This window comes from Triturus cristatus, chromosome 7 (assembly GCF_964204655.1).
Source record: "Triturus cristatus chromosome 7, aTriCri1.1, whole genome shotgun sequence".
Lineage (NCBI taxonomy): Eukaryota > Metazoa > Chordata > Amphibia > Caudata > Salamandridae > Triturus > Triturus cristatus.
This window is the reverse complement of record NC_140590.1, coordinates 218,549,844-218,577,619: the sequence shown is the minus strand read 5'-3', so window position 1 is coordinate 218,577,619 and position 27,776 is coordinate 218,549,844. Positions and strand designations below refer to the sequence as shown.

Below are 27,776 nucleotides of genomic sequence, written 5' to 3'. Positions count from 1 at the left end.
TGTATTAAAAAGGACAGTTTAGGCCTGGAAAAAGGTTTATTTTGGTAGATCGAAATGGCAGTTTAAAATTGCGCACACAGATTGCAATGGCAAGCCTAAGGTAGGTTTTAAAGGGCTACTTTAGTGGGTGGCATAATAAATACTATAGGCCCACTATTAGCATTTAACAGGCCCTGGGTACCTGTAGTACCACTTTACTAGGGACTTTAGAAGTAAATTGAATGGACTAATTAGGTTTAAGCTAATTTTTCCAAGTTTTGAGGAGAGATCACAAGGCCTTTAGCACAGGTTAGCAGTGATAAAGTGTGCAGAGTCCTAAAGCAAACAAAAACGGCTTAAGAAAACAGAAGGGGGGCATGGCCAGGCAGTCCAACATGGCCGACGCGCTCTAGGTGAGCTCCCCCAGCCATATGTTAAACCTCTAATTATCCTGCCACACCGAAGCACATTATGACTATCCAAGACGGTGCTCCACTACTCGGGACAGTCTGCTGCATCGGACGTGGTAATTTGCAATTGCAAGCGACAAAACAATGGCCGTGCCGACGAAGTGATGTTGGGGCCTTCAGCGGCCTCAGCGTGGATCAGCACTGTGGAGCGAGGGAGCTGCCCCTTCTACCTCCCCTCGAGAAGAGAGCGGTGGTAGTACGTGGTCCCGACGTGGGACCGGTGCAGGAGGCTGAAACTTTGAGCAGCACTGCAGTTCACGGGCCCAGACCCACGAGGCTGCTCCAGGTGGTAGGCCTCATCCGGGGAGCTGAGTGAAAGAGGGTCCGTACCGGGCGGCTGGGGGATCCCCTTCCGGCGGCCACATCAGGCTGTGGAGACTCTTCGCCTTCGGGTGTCCCCTGAGCAGTTCTGCCACAAGGTGGCATCTGCAGATCTGTGGGGTAGAGTGGAGCAGCTGCGGTCCCCCCTGCCTTCCCCCAGGAGGGGGCGGAGGTGGTACACGGGCAGACAACAGGCAGCCATCGGAGACAGCGACACCGGAGCGGCACTCCTGATCATGGCCCTGGCCCCTGAGGCTGCTGCTTGAGGTGGGCCCCAACTGGGGTGCCTAATGTGAGTGGGTCCAAGCCATATGGCTGGGGGCTCCCCAATCGGCAGTCCCCGGGGCGTGTCTGCAATGGGGCAGCCTGCAGATGCTCAGAGTAAGGGGTGAAGTAGCTGTGGGTTCTGGCGGCATGGTGATGACCAGCAACCCCCCTCCCTGGGCTGTGGGACAGCACGGCACAGCAGTGGGTCAGCTGGAGTCCTGGGCTGACATTTGCACAACATGGAAACTCCGAGCCGGGGCTATATAGACGGGCTGAGGCCCTGGGCCAGCAGTTTGGTATAATAGAGATCTTACTGGGGTGGCCTGCGGGTAATGGCAGCTAAATCGAGCCGCTGCGCGGTGTGCTGCCAGTCCAGATATCGAGTGCAGCATGAGGACAGAGGGAAATATGCCTAACCGACCTAAAGGGGCGAAAACTGGGGTACTGGGAGATGGCCGTGGCATGCCAAACATAGCTGTCAGATTTCCCTGCTTAAAGAAGGTGAAGGCTTTCGCGGAGCTTCCCGCGCAGTACTAGAGTGTGCCATATATGACCAATGTTACACCTCCTAAAGAAACTGGCTACCTTGAAGGAAGCCCACTGAGGAGACCGAGTCTGCCCAGTGTTGCACTTGAGGAATAATCGCCGCCTCCCCCGCCAAGTGGTCCTTGCCCCGCCCTCCATCCCGGTTGGGTGAGAAGCGACCTCTGCAGGGGGCACCCTGGCTTGCACTATGGCAAAAGACAAGCTGTCAGGGACCGGATCTAAACAGAGCACGCTGTATAGATATGCCGCAACAGGAAAACATCTGGGGATCAGGCAGCTGCCATGCCGGACAATACAACCCTGATAACGGCCATTACCCAATCCAAGGACTTGCTTGAAAGGAAAATTGGAGCGATGGAATCTGATGTCATGTTAATTTACCAGGATCTCCGCAATGCAGTAGAGCGTATCACAGAGGCAGAAACTCGCATCTCATCAACGCAAGACTCTGTGGTTACCTCCAAAAGAAAGTCTCAGCCTTGCAATTAATAGCGAAGGGCCTGGCAGAGTTGGTGGAAAATGCAGAGGGATGGGCAGGCAGAAATAATCTTCGCTTCGTGGGATTTCCAGAGGGTTGCGAAGGCAGTAACTCAGAACAATTTATTACGCCGTGACTTAAGGAATGGTTTCCCCCGAACTTCATATTACAATGCTCTGTGATAGAGCTGGCTCACTGGGCCCTGCTTCACAGGCTCGCCAGTAGCTAGATCGCGACTGATCATCACAAGAATTATTCATTAAAATGATCGTCATGTAATCCTGTGGCAGACCAGGCTCAAAGACTCATTACTTTACCCTACATGCCACATAATGATCTTTCCGGACTATACGCAGATGGTTCAGCAACAACGTCAGTCCTTCATGGAGGCGAAGGCCCAACTCCGTGCCCTGAAACTCCAATACGCCTTGTTATACTCAGCCCGCCTTGTACTATCCTACAAATCGCAATCAATCTTCTTTGACTCACCGGAGGAGGTGTTCACCTGGACAGATGAAACCATCAAGACAAAACCACACACTCCTCCAAGGCTTGACTCGGACTCATCATCCATGGATCGAAGTTACAAATCATCAAAATCCAAAGACGAAAAACAGCATAGATCACGGTCCAAGCGCAGATTCAGAACCAGAAACTGGCCCCATGCAAAGTCAGACAACATCCAGCGGAAATTATCTACTACATGATTGGTCTCCAGACTGCAAGAAATGGTGGATTCTGAGTACGATGTGGCACTATACTCATTGGTTACATTACTCTAGAGACATTCTTTGACTTCTAAAGACCCTTAAATGTCTCTGGGACATTTGTGTGGGATCCTGTGTCGGGGGGGTTCATAGTTGCCGTTGGGGCAGTGCCCACCCCACCGCCGGGACAGATACTTCAACAGTTTTGAGGAATTGGGGAGGGGGCGGGAGGTGGTTCTCATGGGGCAATTTCATGCTGTTGATGTTGTTTTTAATGCCATGCCTTTACACCTGACGCTCACATGCCCCCAAGCGACGGTCGTTTATAGGCTTCCCCACTTACAATCTCTTTATGCAGTCTCACATCTCAGACAGTGACAGAGGCCCCCAAGATGCAACTGTGTATATCCGCTGGAATGCACGGGCATGTTAGAAGACAAAATTAAACAAGGTGCAGTGCTCCGACAGGCCAAGCGCTATAGAGCTGATGTATTACTCCTGTGGGGTGGTGATCCTGGTCCATCGCAGGATTCCGTTCCTACACCTTAGATCCTGATTGGACCCTCAAGGACGTTATGCTACAGTAACAGGTACACTATATGGAGAAGCGGTTACCCTGTGTTGTATTTATGCTCCCCCCCTTGATCTGGACCTTTGTTGAACGTCTGCCGAGCACCTCGGCTGAGATCCCATGTGGTCTAACAGTAGTTGCCGGAGACTGAAACGATGTGATGTGCCCCTCTCGAGACAGATGGCGTGGAGGTGGGAGGTCGTTGACACAGTGGGAATCCAGACTGCAGCCCATGACACAAGGAGCATATTGGATAGATATGTGGAGGAGACTACAACCCATAGCCCAAGAGTTTACACATTACATATTACTCAAACATGCATGACTCCTTTGCCCGCTTAGATTATATTTTTATGCCATACGGATACATTCACAGAATGAGGGGGGCGGAGATATTGCCCAGAGGACTCTCTGATCACTCTCCAGTGACACTGGAGCTATCATTAGGCCCGAGACGCCCGGTGCTCTGATGGCACCTCTCGGCGTGGCACGTGCAAGACCACGAGTATAAGCTACATATGTACCAATCCATCATATATTACTTTGGGCATAACACAGGATTGATGGAGTCCCTACTGTGAGAGGTCATTAAGCCTACTGTAAGAGGAGCTGATAAATCCTTCAATGTGGCACAGCGCCATAAGAAACAGGAGAAACTGACTCGCTGAGCTCGATTAAGAGAGCAGGGGGCAGAGGGTAACATAGCACACTGACAACTGATCCTCACACAACAGCTGTACTCCACTGAATTATTGGAGGAGGCCAGGTTTGCATGGCTCGTTACCGGTAGCAGGATTTATCAATGGGGGACAAGTCTAGCACTCTGCTGCATCAACTCTGTCAGCGTACGCTGCAGCCACGCTCCATTCCCGATATCCAGGGTCCCGACGGCATGATACTATGCAATCCAGCTCAAATCGCTGTGAGTTTTGGCGACTATTATGCAGAACTCTATGCTCCCGAAGAAATCCTACTAATGACCACAATCCATCAGTTCCTAGATGATCTGCCCACCAAGGATCTCTCAGACGAGGTGAGGGACGAACTTGATGCTCCATTATCAGTTGACGAAATTTCGTCTGCACTGAGTGAGATGCGCTCTGGTAAAGCACTGCTTCCCTAGTTTATTTTTCAAGACATTCTGGTTCCAGCTCCTTCCCCACTACCTGGAAGTGAGTCATGCGGCTATAGAAACAGGATGTCTTCCACAGGACTGGAGCCATGAAAAGGTGGTTGTCTTTCTAAAACAGTGCAGGCCTCCCGAACATCACTCATCATACGACACATCTCCTTATTAAATGTTGAGGCTAAGCTGATAGCTAAAGCCATTGCAAACCATCTATTGCCCCACATCTCCAATCTCATCCACCCAGACCATGTGGGCTTTATGCCTGGCTGTGCTACAATGCATAATATCCATTGGACTCATAATGCCATCGCTGCTGTGGAACGGCTGGAGGGTCAGGCAGCCTTACTGTTAGCAGACATCAATAAAGCATTTGATTCGCTTAGTTGGACCTACCTTTTTGTACTGTTCATTCAGCAGATTGAATTTTGTCCCTCTGCCGCTGACTTATATACAACTTTTATATACGGATACCATGGCAGCAGTGTGCATGGCAGACGCCAACTCCCAGACATTCTCTATTAGATGAGGGACTCGCCAGGGATGCCCCCTCTCCCATATCTGTTCGCCCTCGCTATGGAGCTGCTTGCAGCATGGGTCAGAATAGATGCTCAACTACAAGGCTTTGAATGTGCCAGGTGCATCTCAGACTGCATAGCGTTATATGCGGATGATGTGCTGTTTTTCCTCACAGTCATTAACCGGTCAGGGCCTAGGATACTTCGCATCATACAGATGTTTGGTGAAACATCTGGCCTCTATATGAATGCCCGTAAATCATTCCTCTGGCCTTTAAAGGGAGAGAAAAAATTAGGCGCCTGGGCCAGGTAGGTAACGGTGGTTGTGGTGGGGTTCAAATACCTTGGGGTGTTCCTAGGTTCATCCCAGTCGGACTCATGTGACAGAAATTTGGCTCCATTGATGACACAGACTAAAACACAGCTCAAGACCTGGTCTCACTTACCCCGTCTCTCTTCGGCTGATCTTCAATTTTTAAAATGGTCTTCCTCCCACGCCTACTCTATAAGTTACAGAATCATCCATATCTAATACCGATCACATAGTTCAGGCAGATAAATGCTTTACTGGGCCAATTCCTTTGGGGCGGGGTGTGAGCGGGGGGTCAGCTCTGGTCGCCCTGAGAACCTGCTTCCAATCTACCTACTGCAGGGGAATGGCTACTCCAGATGTCCAGGCATAATATTCAGCGTCCCATCTTTTGGTGTTAAATGAATGTACGAGGATAGGCAGGACCCGGCGTATATTTTAGAATGCTGGCTAATGGGGGGTAGACAGGACTACACACAATTCTGTACTCATTCTATCCTCAAGTCAGTGAAGAAGTGCCTGTTATAAATCACCAAAGACAAGGCTTATTGGGAAACCAAAAGAGGAAATTGAAGAAGTATGAATTAAAGTATGAATAAGGAAGATCTGACGATTCTTTGTTGGAACTTGAATGGGTTGTGGGTTAAAAGAAGGCAGATAATGATGTCGCAATATTTAAAAGACTAAAATGCCCAAATAATTATGCTTCAGGAGAAGCATCTTCTGAGACAAGAATGCAAGGAATTCTTCTCTAAACAAAGATGGATAGGAAAGTAGATATCAACTGACCAAGCGCATTGTACTAAAGGAATAGCAATGATATTTAAGGTGAACTCTGTGATCGAGCTAGGTACAGAGCAGGTGAGGGGGAGCGTTGGATAATTGCCGAAAGTAAAGTAGCCCTGTGACATATACACTAGCGAGCTATTACGGCTCAAAATAGATGATGTAACACCTCTGACTACGATCTTTTCTAACTTGGAAGATTTTCAATCTCCCATTATTCTTGGTGGAGATTTTAATGTCCTACTTAATAATGATCTCGATAGGTCCTCAACTAGGACTCAAATTACCACCCCTAAGATGAGGGCATACATATTGGATATGACAGAGAACTTTAATCTATGTGACCTCTTCTGTAGAGTCTTCCGTAGAGTAGTCGGAATGGATCATTTGCCTACACATCTTTCAGATCATGTAGCATTGTTATTCAAAATTGAGAAAAGAGATATACGTACAAACGGTAGGTGGACAATGAACAGAAGGATTATGTAACAGCCCAAGATAATAAAGACGGTGTGTTGCAACACTGAGGATTTTTTCTCTTGGAACCTGGGGTCAGCCCCCGTGCACACTGTATGGGATACCTATAAGGCTTGGTTAAGAGGTATTGTTAAAAATCTAACAATAAACTTGGCGAGGGAAGAGAAAAAATACCTAAATGAAATAGAGTCGGAGATAGACAAAATGGAGAATTTCTTAAAAGATAACAAAGGCTTGGAAGGAGTAAGAAAGGAGAGGGCAGATAAGCTGGAAGGTTTACGTTTGAAGATTAGAATGAAATTGGAGGAGAAAGTAACTTAACAGTGGGAGGTGAGCAAATCCAGGGATATTACACAAGGAGAATGCTGTAGAAAGTTTTGGGCTTGGAAAGCAAGGTTGGACAGAAATCAAAATGTTATAGGGAAGATTCTAGAAGAGGAGACCGGGCTCATAGTGGAGGAGAGTGAAATTGTATTCTGTATTAAGGGAAGAGATTATCCCAGTGTGGGTCAAACTATTCATTTCTTTTCCTGATGGATGGGGGCCCAATTCCGATCTCATGAACGAAGCAGTAATCTCCTTAATTCTGAAGCCAGGCAAGATCCCGACACACTGCCAATCATTACTTAACAATAATTATAAGATCTTTTCTGGGGTTCTTGTTGCACGTTTGAATAAAGTAATGGGGCTGCTGATTCATCAAGACCAAAAAGGTTTTCTCCCTGGGAGATATATGAATGAGCTCAACTATTTTTTGATAGGTTCTATAGATTTAGCAATAACGTAGAATGCCCCCCTTGCAATTGTCACATTAGATGCTGCAAACGCATTTTAGCACGTTAAATGGAGGTATTTAAAGATTACATTAGAACATTTTGGTTTGAGTAAAAATATGATAGACACTATTTTTTAAATTTATAGAGCTCCAACTGCAAGGATTCTAGTTAATGATACTCTGTCTCCTTCTGTGCGAATTGAGAGAGGTACAAGTTAGGGTTGTCTTTTGTCCCCTGCATTATTTGATCTCTACATAGAGCCTTTTGCTCAAAGTTTGAGGTTAAATGAAGAGGTTAAATCTTTTAAAATTGGGGTGGTTTATACCTCAGAAGTAGTATCCACCTTACCACATCTTACGGCGGAAGTGAGGGAATTTGGTAAACTAGTGGATATGCAGCAAACAAAGAAAAAACATAAGTAATGACTTGGAACCAAGATGGTGGAGAAATAAAACGTGTGGAGGAATTGAGATATTTGGGGATTAAAATAATTAAAGGAAGTTGGGGAGATAGTGGAAGTTAATCTGGAAAGAGTAGGAAAGGAGATAGATATTTTACTAAAAAGATGGCAGAACTTTCCACTTACGATCTATGGCCGGAATAATTTGGAGAAAATGTCCATCTTGCCAAAACTCACCTTTCTCTTTGATAATATTCCCTTGTACTTTGAGAAAAAACACTCCTAAAGCTGCAGGGGAAGAATTCTTCCTTTATATGGGCTAGCAGAGGAATACACCTCTCATGGAAAAAGTTGAGACAGAAAGCGGGAGTAGGAGGCATGGGTCTTCCTGACCTCGAGATCTCCTTATCTGAGGAGGGCTCTCTTATAAGTATGGGGCTCCAAACCTTTAAAAGAAAGTCAGTTTAAAAAGCCTCAAGTCAGCGGCAAGAACGTCGTACGAGATAAGGTCGACTCTAGGTGTACCTTATTACAGCAGACTGGGATTCTCCAAGATGCCCCGGAATGTTTATCAGATAGCCTAGTGTTATAACCTGTCCCTGTTCCTCTCCCCCCTTTCCCCCCCGCCCTCTTCCCCTCTTGGGTTCGCCCATGCATGGAATGTTGGCGTGAAGCTTGGATTAGAACGTTGGGTCAGTGGCTAGCGAAGGCTGGAGGATTCACCTGTAATAAACTTGTTCTCCACCTCACATCGCTTGGAGACATTTATTTACAACAGAAATTTGGCGACGATCTACTCACTGTGCTGGGGACGGTTTGGATCCTTCCCCCAGTTCTGTTCTGCCTTCAGTGAAACCCTGGCCACCGAACTCTTCTCCTGGAGTACTTCATTCCACCTCTGCCAGCGCGCGAATGTCAGCGACTTGAGGGACGATTTATTCCTGTCCTCGTAGCTGTTCCAGGGTGCAGTTTTTCGATTACTCCATCGGACGGTATCCGGAGTTCCAGTCAGCTTTATGGTCCGCGCACTTCGAGGAACGATCCTTCCGACACCATCGACGCTCTCCACCTTCCAATAGGTATTTTCAGCGCTTCTGGTGAGCTGGACCGCTGGGGTGAGCCTGTCTGCGTTTTAACCCCACTTCTATTAGAAGCGCGCTTCCGAGTGTCTGCCTGCTGTTGCCTTAACTTCCGTGTGAGCGCTCCGTGTGATGACACTGCCTGCAATCCAGTACGTCAGCCTGTGATTAACTTTTCCTCACAGAAGACGCTCACGTGACTCTTTTCCTCATCACTTTCACCTCATCAGTTCCACCTGCTGGCCATTCGTGATTTTGCAGTTATTTAACCTTCAGAGCCTTTTAACAACAGTTCCATTACCTACTATGGATAATTTGAAGTATTTTTTGTGCATTGCTTTTGGTTTAACACTGTAGACTGGGTTAACTGTCTGTTTCAAATATTTTTACTTGTATATTTCCACCTTTCCCCTCTTCTCGTTCGCTACTTTAATTTACCTTTTCACTCACTTCCCTCCTTTTTCTTCGTTCTTCCCCCTGTTTCTCTCCTTCACTCCCTGCTGGATTTCACCTTCCTGCTTCCTCTTGCTTTTCATTATGTCTGCATTCGCAATGTCGCAACCTCCACCGTTTCTTGAGGAAGGGGACGATCCACCGGTTCCATGGAAGAAATGGGTAAAATTATTCGAATCGTACCTTATTGCTATTGGTGGGGACAGGTTTTCAGCAGTACGTAAACAACATGTCTTACTACATAATTTGGGCAAACAAGGGAGAGAAACTTTTGAAGACTTACCTGATGACATTGTTGACAATGTAAATGTAGAAACTGGGGGTGAGGGTGATGTACAGCATGATGTGTATCAGCTGACGTTATTGAAATTGGAGGCACAATTTGGGGACAAAATCAATATTGTTTTAGAACGTCACAAATTTTTCTTGCGCATTCAAGGGAAAAGTGAAAAAGTGATAAATTACGTAGCTGCATTGAGAGGGTTAGCCTCTACATGTGATTTTGGAATGTTAACTGAGTCTTTAGTCAGAGATCAGTTAGTGAGATGTACTAGCAATAAGAAAATTCAGGAAAGACTTCTAGCAGAAGCCCCAGATTTGAAACGTGCTATTGATATCGCTAAAAGTATTGAACATACTGCGTATTGCATGAATGAAATGAAGGAAGCTGTTGAAGCTAAACAAGGTACAGAGGGCAATGTTCATAGAATAGTTAGCAAAGATGTCAAGCATAAACTCCCACCTTCTAGTCCAGAAGTACATGCTGCAACGGGTAATAAACCCAAATGTTACAGGTGTGGGAATCCCAACCATATGGCCAACAGCATGAATTGTCCTGCAAGGGGTGTTGTGTGTAGCAAGTGCAAGAAGAGGGGTCACTTTTCCAAAGTCTGTCACAGTGAAAAAACTAGTGTCACCCATATGATAGGTAGTGACTTAGAACCACCGTTAGAGCCACAACAATTTAGTGAAGAGATAATTTTTCAAGTAGCCAACTCCTCAGAAGGTAATAGCACTGAATACCCTAAATGTGTAATTTTGTTAGACAGTATTAAGTACGAAGTTTACGCTGATTCTTGTTCCCCGTACACTCTTGTAAATGAAGCTACTTTCCAAGCTAATTCAGGTACACGTGCATACAAACTCCTACCCCCTGACATCAAACCCGGGGGGTACAATCAAGATCCTATACCATTGGTGGGGATGCTTCTTATGAACATTGATTTCAAGGATAGATCCACTGTGGGAAAAGTCTACATCACAAAAACCGGTTCAAACCTACTAGGATGGAAACACCAAAAGGATTTGGGGATCAAGTTAGACCCTAACGCACCTGAACCTGTGTATTTGATCGACAGATCTAATGTGGGGAGAGAAATATGCAACAAATTTCCTGAGGTGTTTACGGACGGAGTAGGACTTCTAAAGGGTTTCCTTCACAAAATCAAACTAAAAACTAATGCGAAACCGATAGTTCACAAACCAAGATCCATTCCACTTCTAACAAGAGAGCCACTAAAGAAAGAACTGGATAGATTGGAAAGGTGCAAGATTATAGAGAGAATTGAAAGTTCGGAATGGTTGGCGCCCATTGTAGTGGCGGCTAAAGGGGGAAACAAAGGGATTCGTCTATGTGTGGACCTTAGGGATCTAAACTCTAATATTTGGGTGGACAGACACCCTCTTCCCAACATAAATGAAATGTTATCTGCAATCCACGAGGCAAAAGTTTTTTCGGTATTAGACCTATCTTCAGCATACCACCAGGTCGCCCTCCATCCGGAGTCCAAACCTCTCACCTCGTTCATAACCCCGCTGGGAGCGTATCAATTCACCAGGTTACCCTTTGGATTGGCGTCGGCGGCAGCAGTATTCCAACGTATCATGCAACATATCCTGCAAGGCTTGGAAAAAGTTCTTTGCTTCCAAGATGATATCTTTATCCATGGTTCATCCGTTGAAGAGCATAATAAAAATTTGGAAGCAGTACTGACCCGACTCAGCAAGGCAGGTTTTACCACCCAAAGGGACAAGTGCAAAATAGGAGTGGATTCGGTGGTCTATCTGGGTCACAACATATCAAGCGAAGGAATCAAACCCAAATCTAGTTTGGTTGATGCCGTCAAACAAGCTCCAGAGCCCACCAACAAAGAGGAGCTCAAGTCATTTCTGGGTCTTGCAGAGTATATGGCCAAGTTCGTGAAAAACTTTGCAGACCAGGTGCAGCCCCTCAGAGAGTTGCTTAAGAAGTGTTCCAAATTTGAATGGAATCAACAGCATCAGTCAGCTTTCATTCTCATCAAGAAGGCAATTGCGGATGCCCCTATTCTGGGGCGTTTGACTCCAATGCCAAGACCACACTTACCACGGACGCTAGCACAAAGGGGCTAGGAGCAGCACTAACTCAGAAAAAAACCGGACAGGAAGTTGTGGTAGCGTTCGCATCCAGAACGTTGAGAGACGCTGAATTAAACTACTCAACGGTGGAAAAAGAGGCTTTAGCCTGTTACTGGGCCATCAACCACTTTAAGTACTTTCTGTGGGGTATCCCATTTGTGTTAAGGACGGATCACAAACCGTTATTACCGTTATTCTCCACCAAACGTTTGGAAGGTACTACTCCTAGAATAGCAAAGTGGGTGCTGAGTCTTCAAGGGTTCAACTATTCCATGGTATACGTCCCTGGAAGTGATAACAGGATAGCAGACTGTTTTTCACGGCTACCTGTGAATGGGGGTGATCCGATGCAAAACCCACCGGAAGAGACGGTCTTATGGGTGGAGATTCCTGCCATCAACCGCAAAGAGTGGGAAGAATCCTTAAAGGAGGACAGCATGATGATCATACTGAAGAACATGATTCGCACAGGATGGCCGGATAACAAGTCCGAGGTGCCGGAAACTCTCCATCAATTCTGGCCGGTACGTGATGAACTATCCATCGTGAGTGAACACGTCTGCAGAGGAAGTAAAATTGTTCCTCCTAAGGACATGTACGAAAGGATAATCCAGATTGCACATGAGGGTCACCCTGGTAGAAGTATGACCAAAAGTAAAATCAGACAATACTACTGGTTCCCAGGGATGGATTCCAGAGTGGAGGAGCAGGTTAAGAACTGCACGGCATGTGGTACCAGCGACAAAACCAAAGTGATTCGCAAGTTTCCCCTTGTTCCAGTTGAAGTCCCTACTACACCATGGGCTAAATTGGGGTTGGACATAATCGGTCCTCTCAACCTACTTAACCAATCTCAGAAGTTCATGTTCGTTTTAATTGATTATCACTCTCATTGGATTGAGACAAGACTGGTCCCCTCCATCACAACGGCGGTGTTGTTAAGTTTCCTTAGAGATACCTTCGCCAAAGAGGGCATACCAGAAGTCTTAATCACGGACAACGGAGTTCAATTCGTTTCGGAAGAAATGAAGCTGTTTTTGACCACACTGGCTATCACTCACATCAAGGCACCACTCTACTGTCCCAAGGCCAATGGGCTAGTAGAAAGAACAAACAGGATGATTAAGAACACCATTCAGCTTGCATTGGGTTCTCGAGTATCAGTGGAGGAGGCCATCAGGAAGATGCTGTGGTCATACCATACAACTCCCAATGCGGTCTCAGGTGTGTCACCGTTTGTTTCACTTAAAGGGAGGAACCCAGGCTCTAAACTCACGCCCAACTGGCTTAATGGAGGAACCCCCGTATGGGTGGACAGAGATCATGTGGCTGAGAAGACGCGGAAACATCAACAAGAGTACAAACTATGGTACGACAACCGATGGGGAGCGTCTACAAAAAAGTGGAAAGAAGGCCAATGGGTGGTGGTTAAGAAGCCCTCCCTATCCAAATCCAAGGTTTCTTCATTTTCTAAACCACTGAGGATAACGAAGGTCTACAACAATGCTGTAGTGCTAGAAGATGGGGGCACATGGAGCATGGACAACATAGCGGAGTGCCCTAGCACAGTTGGTACCCAACCTACATGTGAGAGTAATCATAACACGGGTAGGCTGGGTAGAGAGGAACACAAAATTACCAGAGCACGTAGACCCCCAAGTTGGCAAGCAGACTACAAAATGGGACCGTGACTGGACATGGGTTTCCTCTAGTTCATGAGAATAACCTTAGTCAATTTCCATGCACAGTTTTTAGTATGTATTGGTTTCATTGTAACCTGCAGTAGATGTTGTCTGTTCATTGCTTTGTTCCGCAGGGAGATGTGTTATAACCTGTCCCTGTTCCTCTCCCCCCTTTCCCCCCCGCCCTCTTCCCCTCTTGGGTTCGCCCATGCATGGAATGTTGGCGTGAAGCTTGGATTAGAACGTTGGGTCAGTGGCTAGCGAAGGCTGGAGGATTCACCTGTAATAAACTTGTTCTCCACCTCACATCGCTTGGAGACATTTATTTACAACACCTAGCAAAACCACTGAACAGTCAGATGGTAGGCAGTGGGGTCAAGTGGTCCATGATGGAAAAAAATTAACTTGGAGCTACTGGCATGACAAGACAAAAGGGGTAATAGCCAGATTTAAAATCTACAAGATCAATGCATGGCTCAAGAGTCAAAATGGGCCAGACAGTGACTCAAAACAAATGGAGCTGGAACTTCAGACCACAACGGCAAGGCAAAAAGAGGTGGCACTTTGGTATCAATTACTCCTGGATGCAGAACTGGCGGAAATGAAATCCCCATATAGCGCATGGGATGGATGCTTGCCGGAAGTGGAGCTGGCAAATTTATGGCAAGTATCCTGTGCTACATTTGGTTTGGTGGTTAAATCTGCTGCTTTACAGAAAAAAACACTTTTTTACCTTGCATAGAATCTATTGGACCCCAAAAAAGCTGGCAAAGATATAAGGAGACACAGAGTCAAAGTGCAAGCGATGTGGCAGTGGAGATGCAGATGACGCGCACATGTTTGCCAACTGCTCAAAATTGGGAGAATTCTGGTAAGCAGTGGGCAAGATAATTTCGCGCTTGGTGGGTGTCAACATAAATGTAAGCCCTGAGTTGATTATTTTTGGGATATCCCAGCAGGCTAAAGATAAGTACGATTTGCAAGTAAACTGTCAATATTTGACTTTTTACTTAATAAACAAGCAAGAAGAGAAATCTGTAAACTCTGGACTCAATCAGAGCCCCCTTCCTGACAGGGTTGGAAGAACTCTGTGGGTTTTTCACGGAAATGGATAAAAATAGTCTTAGATTTTGGAATTTGCCAAAATACTGAATGACTTCTCTGTCCAATGATTACACCTTCTTAATTCATTAACTGGGAGGGCGGTGCAAAGTTCAAAACAACCCAGTAAATCTAATTGATCGGCAGCCAATTTTGGGCACTAACGAAGGGCGCATTGACTAGTGCTAAGTGGTGGTGACATGAGGATAAAAAAAAAAAAAAAAAAAAAAAACAATTCTCTACTCTGGGGCAAAGCTACGAGCCCTCATGCCGATGACAAGAACTGTTTTTACACTATGGATGCAGGTCCTGCTGTCGTAAATTGGCTGCGATTAAATTAGCGTTAGCGGAATCCATCTGGTATTTAGAGGCTATCCTGTACATTTTGTGGAATCCATTTTGTATTTCTGGCAGCCATTTTGTCTGCCATGTGCTCACCAAGAGCTGTTTCCTTCTTCACTGTTGTTTACCCTTGTACTCTGTTTAAAGGACTGGTTATACTTAGACTCTGCTACTCTGTGCCTGCGCAGAAGAATCTAACTGTCCATACATCTGTTTTTAGTCTGTAACTATCAGGTTGTTTCTACCAGAGTCAGCAACTGCTAGCTCCTCCTTTACTGTTGACTGTGCATTTCTGTATGACCATCTATGTATGTAACTCTTCTCATGTATACTTGTACCGCTCTCTTTCTGAGCTCCTGTGTGGGTATAAAAGACCCATGGTTCTTCTACTCTGTGTGCTACATTCATTCAGCACCACAGTCTGAGGACTCTGTGCAGAGAAGGGCGAACCCCTTGCACTGGTAGGCCTAGCTGAGGTCTCCTTCCAACACTGCACTGCTTGGTATAGTGGGGGCAACTGACCGGGGAACCCCCCCCGTGGCATATTGGTCTTCTGCCCCAGCTCTCGACGTTGACTGGATTTAGTGGATGGGAGAACACAGGTATCTGTATGCTGGGGCGTGGTCAGTGGGGGACCGATTTTAAAATCGTCCCAGGAGCTTCAGAGGGAATTGGATATGCCCAATACACAATTCTACAAATATCTCCAGTTCAGGCATGCCATCTCGCCATCAATTCTACACCTAGACGCTCTGCCAGAATTCAACCCCATTGATGCAAAGGTTTTTATGGAGCACCTAGGCGATCGTAAGATTACCAAAATATATAACACCATAGTTACTGACAGTCACACCACATTGGCGACACTTCAAGAGGCCTGGCAGGGTGCTCTGGGACAGTTGGACAAGGATGATTGGACTAAAGTGTTAGAATCCCCGTGTGGGGCGGCCATAGCATCACATCTTAGACTTATACGATTTAAATACCTCCACTGGGTCTAATTCACTAGGCATAGACTGTGTAGGGCCGGCCTGGTGGCCTTCCCTTTAGAGGTTCTGGCAGCGGGTCTTGAGCTAACTTTCGGAGGTCCTGGAATGTGCCTACCTCACCAAAACTAGCCTTCGTGCATATTACAGACGGTATAGGAGGCAATAGATATCAATGCTATCTATTGGTATTGGGGCTCGCAGTTTCAAAGAGTGACATATCCAGGGCATGGAGGGCTTCATCTCCACCCCTGGGGAAGGTGTGGCGGAAGGGAATGGATTTCTGTATGGGCTTGAAATTACCAATTTTTAAAGTAAGAGGATGTCCTCAGGAACATTCCGAGATATGGGGGAAATGGGCAGACTACCGAGGTCTATATCTGGACCCTCGATTTCACAGGTTACAGAGATAATATAATAGTTGCTGGAGGGGACGTTTTTTGTTTATATCTTCAATTACAAAGGCTGGAAGTGGGAACATGACAGTGGGTTGTATTTGGACCTAGAAGTGTCGATATCAGCAAACCCATTTGTCATATCTATGTATATGTCAATATACCAGGTCCTACCTGGGTATGTATGGCTGTACAACACAATAAAAAGTGTTTTGAGGGGTGACCCTGCTGAGAGGGCCAGGTACAACAGTTAGGTACCACACGAAAATTAAAATAAGTCATTTTTATTATGACCTGATCATATTTTTACTATTGAGCCCTAATTCTTATTGGGTTTGTACTTGGTAAAGTTGTACCTCACCCAGTAAATACTGATATGACCAGCTGCATTTTTGACTAGGCGTAGCATTACCTCCCAATTTCGAGTTCCACATCTCAGGATAGGGTGACATTGTAATACCATATTTTCCTCCATTCAGAGCTGCAAAAATCAGAATGGGCAACATTTTCTCTGCACACATTCAAAATAATTTGCATGGAAAAAGTGCAGTGCTACCACAGAAGTAGAGTCCCAGTTCTGACGCGAATGCCTCATAGTGTCTTGAAGACAGCTGTTACTTGGAGCCTCATTGTTAGTATGGCTGTTATCTTTAATTGGCTGTATTCTGGTATTTGCATCTAAATTGAGGAAGTATTGTGGGCTATATTTGCAAAGAATGATATACACTGAATTAACTCTTCATCCAGTATATAGAGTACTGTGTTAATAAGGACAGAGGTGCATTGAGTGATTTGTGGGTGTACATGATCGTGTGCAGCTCAGGCACCACAGGCATGTAGAATTTACTCAGGTTTTGTTTTAAAGGAATATAAACCTGAGCAGATTTTGCAGAAATAAATTCTCTAATTAGGGATAATGAAACGTTCTTCTTACATCTCTCAGGGACCTCCATGGTATAGTGTGTAATGTATCCGTCTGTTGTGTGCTGCAGCAGGCATGTGAAGGTCCTGGCGTTGACATGATTCGCAGTTGAGAGATTAACTTTCAGCCTACGGGTTAAGAGGTAGGCGGTAAGATCAGTTTGCACTACAGTCATGGTCTCTGCTGGAATAGGGTTTTCCCCCTCCTTCCAAACAATCTCAATGTCCTGTACCATCCCGGCCTCTACCTGGCACATCAGAGAGGTGTCGTTGTCCCCTTTTCCTATGCTCACTGGGCCTGTGAATAGAGAAAGAAAAAGAGCATCAGTAGATCAACGTTCATTTGTCATTGTTTTCAACTCTCTGCAAATGTGAAGTCACTTTAGCATATGTAGTTTGGATTGGACATTTAATTAAATGCTTCTGTGGCAATTTTTAACTGCATTACGCTTATCTTGGACATCCTAAGTTATATCTGTGCATGGGGTTTTAGGTTTAGGTAACGGCGCCACAGGGAAATTGAGCATAAATTATCTATTTGTCTGAAGTAATATGACGGTGCTAGAAGGTGGGAAGTACCGCCCAACTCCCCAGAAAAAAGAGCCAAGGCTCTACAGAATATAGCATTCAGTCCTTAGCACACATCCTTTTTTGTATCAAAAACAAATTATTAAGTGTTTTCACAATAACAGTACAGAACTTTTGTTGAACAGAATAAATTGGTCTCCTTTTGTGAGTAGTTCTTTATTCATTGGGTGTCTTCCGTGCGATATACAACATCCAGCCGACACGTGTTTCGTCGCTACATGGGAAAGTACATCCCGCGACTTTTTCAAGGCTGTGTTTCAAAAGAAAATTAAGAACCTGTATAGTACATAACTTGAAAACATGTACTCAGTGGCAATGCCAAACCAAATTGGTGGTGAAACTCAAGAACCGGCTACGAGTGGGTGAACAGGTCGTCCATGATACACATTATGCACAATAGCTGTAACCTTTATTGTGTACAATAATAATAGTTAAGATAAGCTAATTATGATTTTAATAACGAATGGAGAGAGCTGTATAAACGTGCTAAAGTGGGGAAGTACGCTAAAGGAAACAGAGCTAGTCGTGATTTGGAGTGGTAAAAGTGAACAAATTCGTGGTGTGATGTGGCTGAAACACTAAAAGATAAACCCAAACAGGATGACAAAGATCAAAGGATCAGATTGATTACAGGGTACAACAACTGGTCGGCGGTTCTAAAAAAGATCCTTAATAGACACTGGCACTTACTAAAGGCTGACAATACCCTCAGTTAGTACGTCACGGACAAACCAGCCATAACATACAGGAGAGGGGTTTCATTGAGGAACCTACTGAGCCCTAGCTATCCCAAAACGGTTGGCAGGACTAATTGGCTTAGCCAATATTCATGTGGTTTCTACTCATGCGGTCACTGTAGCTCATGCAAATGGGCTGATGATCGCAAGACTGAATTCTTAGGACCAGAGGGAAGAAAATACAGAATCAATTCTAACATCAATTGTTTAACTAAATTTGTTGTATATATAATACAATGCAAATGTGACAAACACTACATTGGTAGTACAATTAGACCCTTGCGGGACCGCATAGGGGAACATACAAGAGCGATCAGACAGGTAGACATGAGATACCCACTTGCAGCACACATGTCTACTTGCAATGCACAAACAGGCAACCGCATATTCAAATTCTATGGAATAGAACATGTCCCAATTAGTCCAAGAGGAGGCAACAGAGAACTGACACTAAGACAACGAGAGGCCCAATGGATCTTAAAAATGCGTAGTGTGGAACATGGTCTTAATATTGACCATGAATTACACTACTTCCTAGGCAGATGAGACCCTCAGCACTTTTATTCGAGTTAGCATGCACATAGTCCTATTTCACAGTTCCTTGTTTACCTTGACTTATTACAGTACAAATAATTGGGTTATTCTACCACACACTGATTATAGTAGCACTAATAACCCTAATGACTCATATCATATGTTGTATTTATCTAAAGATGTGTTACTGTATACATTATATTTAAAAGTATGTTTTTCCATTTTGCAACTTTTTTTCTGATCACAGGTTTCTTATGATATGTTTTATATTACCATTTTGATTTATCTATCAATTACTGGAGTTCTTAATCTTCTTGTACTGGTTTTAAAAGCTGGAGAGACCTATTCACAGAATATAAGTATTAATACAAATTACTTTATATACTTCCAAGATGGCCGAATCTATAGCCACTTCACGTTAAGTCCTTTTTCCACCCACTGCATGATAAGTAGGAACCCAATGCTTAGTCACGTGATCACGTTTTGACGCACATAACCGGAAATATAAACATTAGAGAAACAAACTCGCATAGAAACACTTCGGAAAAGGGAAACCAGATACAGGCAGTATTCCGGCCCGATTTTCAGTAAAATACGGTAAGCGTAGCTGATGCCACACAGGCGGCTTCGTTCAAAAATTATTAACTTTGCTAGCGAGCGCGGTGGGATTATTGTTATAACCTCACCCGGCATTCTTCTTTTGAATGTCCGGAAACAATGTGACTGTTATCAGGCTGTCTTATCAGAGCCGGCCTTAGCACATACTGGGAAGTCACGCTATTCTTAACTCATGAGCAGGCAAACGCAACGTGGGGACAGACATGGACCAGGGCATATATTTACTCTTCATGGTCCTTTTATTGGGCTTGCGCATGTTATAGCGCTTAATACTTACTCAACGTCTCCTCGAGAATAAACGCACTGACTAATATTAGACCAGCGTTTTCTCGTGTGTCACCATTAATAATTTTCTGACACAAGTAGAACATGTGGTTTAAGTAAACATACAAAATTTTTGACGCAAATTTTAAGATACAATACACGAACAAAACATATTTACCCTTGTTCTTAATTCACTTTTTACAGTACTGGAAATAGATCATATTAGCACCTGACCACTGAACAACCGCAGAGGAATACTGACGATACCACTACTGAAACCATAGGTGGTTTGGAATTATCACCACTTAATAAGTAGGTGCTTTCTTTAACAAACAATGCCCATGTTTACTTCGGCCCTTGAACGTGTTGAGTGCTTAACATGAATACTAAATAAGATCATTTGTATTTTCTTTTTTAGAAATACCAAAACGAACGAAAAATAGGTAGCTATGATTGCACAAAATGATTAATTCACTGTCATGGTCAGATTCATATGACACATGGCACGTTAAATATCGCTGCATGACCGCACACATAGACGCACCACTTCCGGTTTTAAACACACCATAATGAACTCAGCCACATCACACCACGAATTTGTTCACTTTTACCACTCCAAATCACGACTAGCTCTGTTTCCTTTAGCGTACTTCCCCACTTTAGCACGTTTATACAGCTCTCTCCATTCGTTATTAAAATCATAATTAGCTTATCTTAACTATTATTATTGTACACAATAAAGGTTACAGCTATTGTGCATAATGTGTATCATGGACGACCTGTTCACCCACTCGTAGCCGGTTCTTGAGTTTCACCACCAATTTGGTTTGGCATTGCCACTGAGTACATGTTTTCAAGTTATGTACTATACAGGTTCTTAATTTTCTTTTGAAACACAGCCTTGAAAAAGTCGCGGGATGTACTTTCCCATGTAGCGACGAAACACGTGTCGGCTGGATGTTGTATATCGCACGGAAGACACCCAATGAATAAAGAACTACTCACAAAAGGAGACCAATTTATTCTGTTCAACAAAAGTTCTGTACTGTTATTGTGAAAACACTTAATAATTTGTTTTTGATACAAAAAAGGATGTGTGCTAAGGACTGAATGTTATATCTGTGCAGTCTAACACATGCTCCTATGGAATTATGTAAACCTTAGAGCTGACTTTGTGATCTAAGCACTGACCCTAAATAGGCTCTCATTACAAGAAGTATTTATAATTAAGTCTGCCTAAGGAGTTACTAGCATTATCGGAATTACAACATCCGCAGTTACTCAATGATAAAATGTGTCACAAAGTGACTCCTCCGCTTTGATTTAGAGGGCTTTGCTGACATGCTTACTGTTAGACCTGACATCCTTGGCGTGGGTTTTTCCCCTATCTTTTGCCTCTGCTACATGGATTTTTGATGCTGTGCTGGATTTCGTTTTGCTGGTTTAGATGCTTTGGACACTCTGCCACTGCTAATCAGTGCCAGAGTGTAAGTGCTCCCTGTGTAAAATATCGTATTGATTGGATATACCTGATTGTCATATCTGTATCACCATGAAGTCCCTAGTAAAGTGCCCTGTGTGTGCCAGGGCTGGTGATGACGGATGCTACTAGTGGGTCTGCAGCGCTGATTGCGCCACCCACCTGTGTAGCCCTAAAACAGTGTCTCAGGCCTGCCGCCGCAAGCCTGCCTGCAGTCCCCGGACTGCCATGTCCCCCTGGCCAGTGTCCACACTGGCCGGGCCTAACCCTTCCCTTTTCATACACGTCAGTCATCCCTATGGAAGGCCCAAGGTACCCCCCTGGGCAGGGTGCAGTGTATGTAGAAGGTAGAGCATGTACTAGTGCAGGTAACATGTTCTGGTAGTGAACACCGGCCATTTGGTGTGTTCACTACTGCAAGGCTATCTTGTTCCATAGGCTAACATGAGGGAGGCGGGTGCCAATGGCTATCCGCCTATCTTCTCATACGAACAAGATAAGACATGAGTGTTTGATATCCCTGAGCTCAGCATTTAATAACACATCTTTTAGGAGAGATTGTTTTTAAATCCTGAGTTGGAGAACAGTACTTTTTAGAGAGTAGCTGTTCTCTTGTCTGACCCTTCTGTGTGCCTGGGCGCGCTTGTGGATTGACTGTCTGGTTTGAGAGTGACAAGGGCTGGGGATCCCCCGGGAGGTTGGCTGAGTCAGCCCTCTGCTGAATGGCGACAATCGCAAGGAGAGTGGAGGGAGGAGATAGCACCTGGGATTGAATAGGGCTGTGCCTGCCTGCCACTCTGCTGGCTCCACCTCCTGCTGGGCGGCTGACGACCTTGCCCCTCGCTCTGAAAAGAATGTAGGAGCCAGGAAAACAAAGTGCTCCAGCAACACCCAGAAGTGGATCAGACCGGGCTCAGGACCCACTTGCACAAAGACTTCAAAGACTTTTAGGGGTATAAGTACAAGACCCCTGACAACAGATTTGTAGATTCGACCATCGAGAGGAACCTCTGCTGAAAGACGGACCGCTGAAGAACTAAAGGAAGATTGCCGTGCTGTGTGCTCTAAAGGCTGACCTGTTCTGGCGTACAACTGAAGCTAAGGAGAAGAAGGGGTCCTGCTGTGTGCTGACCCTATCCACTTGACCAAACAAGACTTTGCTGTGTGCTGTGTCTTCAACTGAATCTCCAAGGGCCTGAGAAGAGCTGGCCTCCTGTTTTGCAACCCAGGGATAGAAAGGTTGCCAAGAACTCAAGACTCTGCTGTGTCCCACCTGCGCTGCTGTGTGCCGCAGGGACCGTGGACTGTTCTACCAAGCTTCTCAACATCTGCCTGTGAGGTGGGCTGGCTGCTCTCTGTCTTGCTAGAGAGTACCGCACCAAGCCGGGCCCGACACCGGTTGCCGCATCAAGAAGATCGACGTGCTCATCGGCACGTGCCTTGCCGCGACCCGGAGGCCTGAAGCAGATCGAGAGTCGTATTTCCCTGCTCTACGAAGCCGCGCTGTGAGTGGCTGACTCCGGTGACGTCGACATCGTCACTGGGGGCTCGTCGAGGGAGTTGTGGAATCCTTGCACCGAACAGCCCGAGGAGCGCTTGTATAACGAGCGCAGTGACACCGCCGGAGCAACGTAGCTGCCTAAAACATCGAGAGCCTACAAACTGATTCATTCTCAGTGAGTATCGAATCACTCAAGAGACTAGAGACTATCGTCTGACGGTCCCGACCAACTAAGAAAGCGACTATTGTGTAAACCTGTGATGCTTGATTTCACCTGCGGAAACTAGATAAAGATATATTATTTTTGATATAACTCACCTGTGTGGTCTAAGTTTGTGGTGTGCGGAGGGGGGATCATTGTGGTGTCTACGTGCAAATACCTTACACATTGCCTTGGGGATAAGCCTGTCTGCTCGAGCCTAGCTACCTAGAGGGTGAGCAGGGGTTATCTACCGTGTGTGTCCCTGTACCCTGACTAGAAGCAAGGGTCCCTATTTGGTCTAAGGTGAATACCTCTGCCAACTAGAGACCCCCAGATCCAACATTGGTGGTCAGCGGTGCGGATTAGAACCAGTATTTGCACTTGACCTGCAGTGATTCTTTGTACATCACTAATCTAGTAAGCAGTTGCATCGCACGAAGTTTTTGCGAAGACTATTCTTGGAGGATCGACGAAGCATCATGTCTCTGAATGGAGTAGGTGAGGAGTCGGAATTGCAATTTGAAGTAGAAAAGTTGCTCACGTACAAGAAGGAGCAACTAAAGCAATTCTGCAAGCAGCTTGGATGCCCAGCGAAGGGCAGCGCCAACAGGACGGAGCTACAGAAAGCTCTAAGGGCCTGGTGGGAGGCCAAGAATGGCGCAACCGAGGAAACTACTGAAGGGGATGGCACACCGGAGCACGGATTTGGATCCGATGATCTGCCAGTGAATAGGCCAGCGTCTAGGGCTGGCAGCGCCCATTCCAGTAGGAGCCTCTCTCCAGAGGAGCTGGAGGAAAACCAGAGGGTTAGAGCCCATGAGATTGAACTTTTTAAGCTCAAAGCTCAAGCGGAAGAAAGGAAACTGCGCCTTGACAGTGAGAAAGAGGCGGAGGAGAGGAGGAATGCTCTTGCTTTGGAAGAGAAGAAACTCCAGTTGGCTCATGAGTTGAGCATGAGGGAGCTGGACATTAAAGCCAAACAGGTGGCGTCCAGTCCGAATGGTGGCAGCGCACAACCAGTACAGGCGGGTAAAGTATACATACCGAAAGATTTGGTGCAGAATTATCAGAGGGGTGAGGATATCTATGCGTGGTTTAGATCCTATGAGCTTGCCTTGAAGATGAATGAAGTGCCTGAGAAAAGTTGGGGAGCAGGTTTGTGGAAGCATTTTGAGGCCTCTGGGAGGGATGTTTTAGCACCCTTAGAAGCAGCAGGGACCTTAACCTACCCCACTATGAAGGAGGCCTTATGCCTCAGGTATGGGCTTACACCAGAACAGTACCGACAGAAGTTTAGGAACTTCAAGAAACTTGATTCGAGTACGTGGGTGGAGTGTGTGAGTATGTACACGCGTGCACTGGAAGGTTGGATAAAGGGCAGCAAAGTTACTGATTATGTGGGGTTGTGCCACTTGATTAGTTGGGAGCACTTGAGTAGTCTATGTGTTCCAGAGCTGCGCCAGCATCTTTTAGACAGCAAGTTAACTGATCCCAGTGAGCTTGCTAAAGAGGCAGACCGCTGGACTAGCACCAGGGTCAACAAAGGGGTGGTAAGTATGCCAGCCAAGGGTGGACAGGGTCCCCAGCAGAAAGGTGGGGAGGACAAGGGCAACAGTAAGGAGTTCTCTAAAGGGCCCCAAAACAGTTCCCAGGAGAAGGAGTCCCAAGCCCCCAAGCCGAAGAGGTCTTGGCCCCCTAAGGGCAGCAGACCACCGCCTACTTGCTATGCTTGTAGGGAAGTGGGGCACATCGCCCCTAAATGTCCCACGAAACCCCCAGCACCAGCTGCTGCTCCAGTCCCAGGGTTAGCTAGTGTAGCTTTGGGAGGGGATTTGATTTCCAGTGGGGAAGAGGGATTAGCTATGATGACCCTTGTCTCGTTAGGAGACCAAGAGATGGTCCAGGATACCTTGATACCCGCTAACACTAAGAAATACGGGCAAAAGGTGACCATCAATGGGAGGGAGATAGAGGCTCTGAGAGACACCGGGGCTAGTGTGACATCTGTCAGGTGTCAGTGGGTGTCTGAAGAGCAAGTAATTCCCAATGTGCTCCGCCCAGTAGTGGCAGCTGACACTTCAGTTCGCCTCTGCAAGATGGCGCGTGTTCCCTTTACATGGGGGGGAGTCTCTGGTACCTTGGAAGTCTGTGTCAGTGATGCCTTGCCGGTAGATTGTCTGTTGGGTAACGACCTGGAGAGTTCTCCATGGAAGGACGTAGAGCACAGAACTCACTTGGAAATGTTAGGACTGCCAGCGTGGATCTGTGTATCCACACGTGCCATGACAGCCAGTAAGGGTGGATTAGTAGAACTGGAGCCTGGAACAATGGCCCAGGAACCTGCCAGGAGAGGAAGGGGCAGAGGGCGCGGGAAACCAGCCCCCACTGTTCCCATGGTCCAGGAGGAAGCAGAACCTGAGGGGGATGCCCTGGAACCTACAGGGGAGCAGGTGGCCGAACTGGGGGAGTTGCCTGAGCTGACCCATTGGCAGCAAGAGGGTGGCCCCTCCAGGGAGGAATTCTGCCAAGCTCAGAAGGAGTGCCCTTCTCTCATTGGTGTGCGGCAGCAGGCTGCAGACCAGGCAGCGGGCCTAGGGTCCAAGGAACATTTGATTTACTGGGAGGATGACTTACTTTATAGTGAGCCTAAGTTCGCTGAGCCCGGTGCAGCCCGTGTGCTGGTGGTACCCGAGCGCTTCAGGAGCTTCTTACTGGGTCTGGCTCACGACGTGCCTCTCGCAGGACATCTGGGGCAAGACAAGACCTATCACTGGCTTGTCACCCACTTCTACTGGCCTCAGATGAAGAAGCACGTCGGTACCTTTTGTAAGTCTTGCCAAACCTGTCAAGCCAGTGGTAAGAGCGGAGGGAAGTGCGTGGCGCCCCTCCAGCCGTTTCCTGTAGTGAGCACCCCTTTCGAGCGGGTGGGCATTGATATCGTAGGGCCCCTGGATCCCAAGACCGCCTTAGGCAACAGGTTTATCCTGGTCTTGGTGGATCACGCCACTCGGTACCCGGAAGCAGTCCCTCTCAGGACAATCACAGCACCCGTGGTGGGCCGTGCATTGATGGGGATCTTTTCCCGTGTGGGGTTCTCTCGAGAGGTAGTCTCCGACCGGGGTACCAACTTCATCTCTAGGTATATGAAGTCTCTGTGGGAGGAGTGTGGAGTAACTTATAAGTTCACCACTCCCTACCACCCTCAAGGAAATGGGTTGGTTGAAAGGTTCAACCGCACCCTGAAAGGTATGATTATGGGTCTAGCGGAGCCCATGAGACGGAAGTGGGACGTCTTGTTACCATGCCTGTTGTTTGCCTACAGGGAGGTGCCTCAGAAGTCCTTAGGGTTCAGCCCCTTTGAACTGCTGTATGGCCACCCTGTTAGAGGACCTCTCACACTGGTGAAGGAGGGGTGGGAGAAATCCCGTGGGAAAACTCCCCAGGATGTGTTCAGCTATGTGCTGGCCATCCGCAACCAAACACAGCGCTTCAGGAAGCTCGCTCAGGAGAACCTAGAAGCCAGCCAGGAGGAGATGAAAAGATGGTACGACCAGAATACCACTCTGGTAGAGTTTCATCCCGGGCAGAAAGTGTGGGTAATGGCGCCGGTGGAGCCTTGTGCGCTCCGTGACAAGTGGACCGGGCCATATGAGGTGGTAGAGCGCAAGAGTGAGGTGACCTACCTCATCAACATGAAGACTCCTAGGCAGCCCCTTAGAGTCTTGCATGTAAACCGCCTCAAACCCCACTTCGAGAGGTCTGAAGTGACGATGCTCATGGCTACCGACGACGGTGGGGAAGAGGATAGTGATCCTCTCCCTGACCTCCTGGCAACCAAGGAGCAAGACGGGTCAGTGGATGGTGTGGTCCTCTCGCCCACCCTGACCCCAGAGCAGCAGAGAGACTGTCGCCAGGTGTTGGGTCAGTTTGCCTCCCTGTTCTCCCTGACACCAGGTGTCACCAATTGGTGCGTCCATGATGTGGACACTGGAGATAGCCTGCCTGTGAAACAGAAGTTTTACAGAGTAGCTGACAAGGTCAGGGCCAGCATCAAGGAAGAAGTTTCCAAGATGTTGGCGTTAGGGGTAATTGAGCCCTCTAGCAGTCCCTGGGCTAGCCCAGTGGTCCTCGTTCCCAAGAAATCTGCTACACCCGGTGGCCCGTCAGAACTTCGGTTTTGCGTGGACTACCGCGGGCTCAATGCGGTCACCAAGACTGACGCGCACCCCATCCCCAGAGCTGATGAGCTCGTGGATCGGTTAGGAGCTGCCCGGTACCTCAGCACCTTCGATTTAACTTCGGGGTACTGGCAGATTGCCTTAACTGACGGGGCAAAGGAGAGGTCGGCATTTTCAACGCCAGAGGGGCACTGCCAATTTCGAGTCATGCCCTTTGGATTGAAAAATGCCCCTGCCACCTTCCAGAGACTGGTCAACCGGGTACTGACCGGGCTGGAGCAATTCAGCGCCGCGTGCCTGATGACATTGCTGTGTTCAGCTCCACTTGGGAAGAACACTTGCAACACCTCTGTGAAGTGTTGAGGGCGCTGCAGAAGGCAGGCCTCACTATCAAGGCTAGTAAGTGCCAGATAGGGCAGGGATCAGTGGTGTATTTGGGACACCAGGTGGGGAGCGGCCAGGTGGCGCCCCTACAGGCAAAGATCGATACCATTCTGGCTTGGGAACCCCCCAAGACGCAGACAGAGGTGAGAGCCTTTCTAGGACTCACCGGGTATTACAGACGGTTCATCAAGGGATACGGCAC

At 46.7% G+C, this 27,776-nt stretch overlaps 1 protein-coding gene across 2 annotated transcripts in view; it reads right to left on the bottom strand.

The window, feature by feature from the left end:
* Nucleotides 1-27,776, bottom strand: part of LOC146809258 (nectin-3-like) — a 303,703-nt gene that overhangs the window by 14,481 nt on the left and 261,446 nt on the right. For both annotated transcript variants that reach the window (XM_085614324.1, XM_085614325.1), the window contains exon 4: nt 17,102-17,386. In XM_085614324.1, the coding sequence (XP_085470450.1) occupies nt 17,102-17,386 (285 nt within the window). The remainder of the gene's footprint in view (nt 1-17,101; nt 17,387-27,776) is intronic.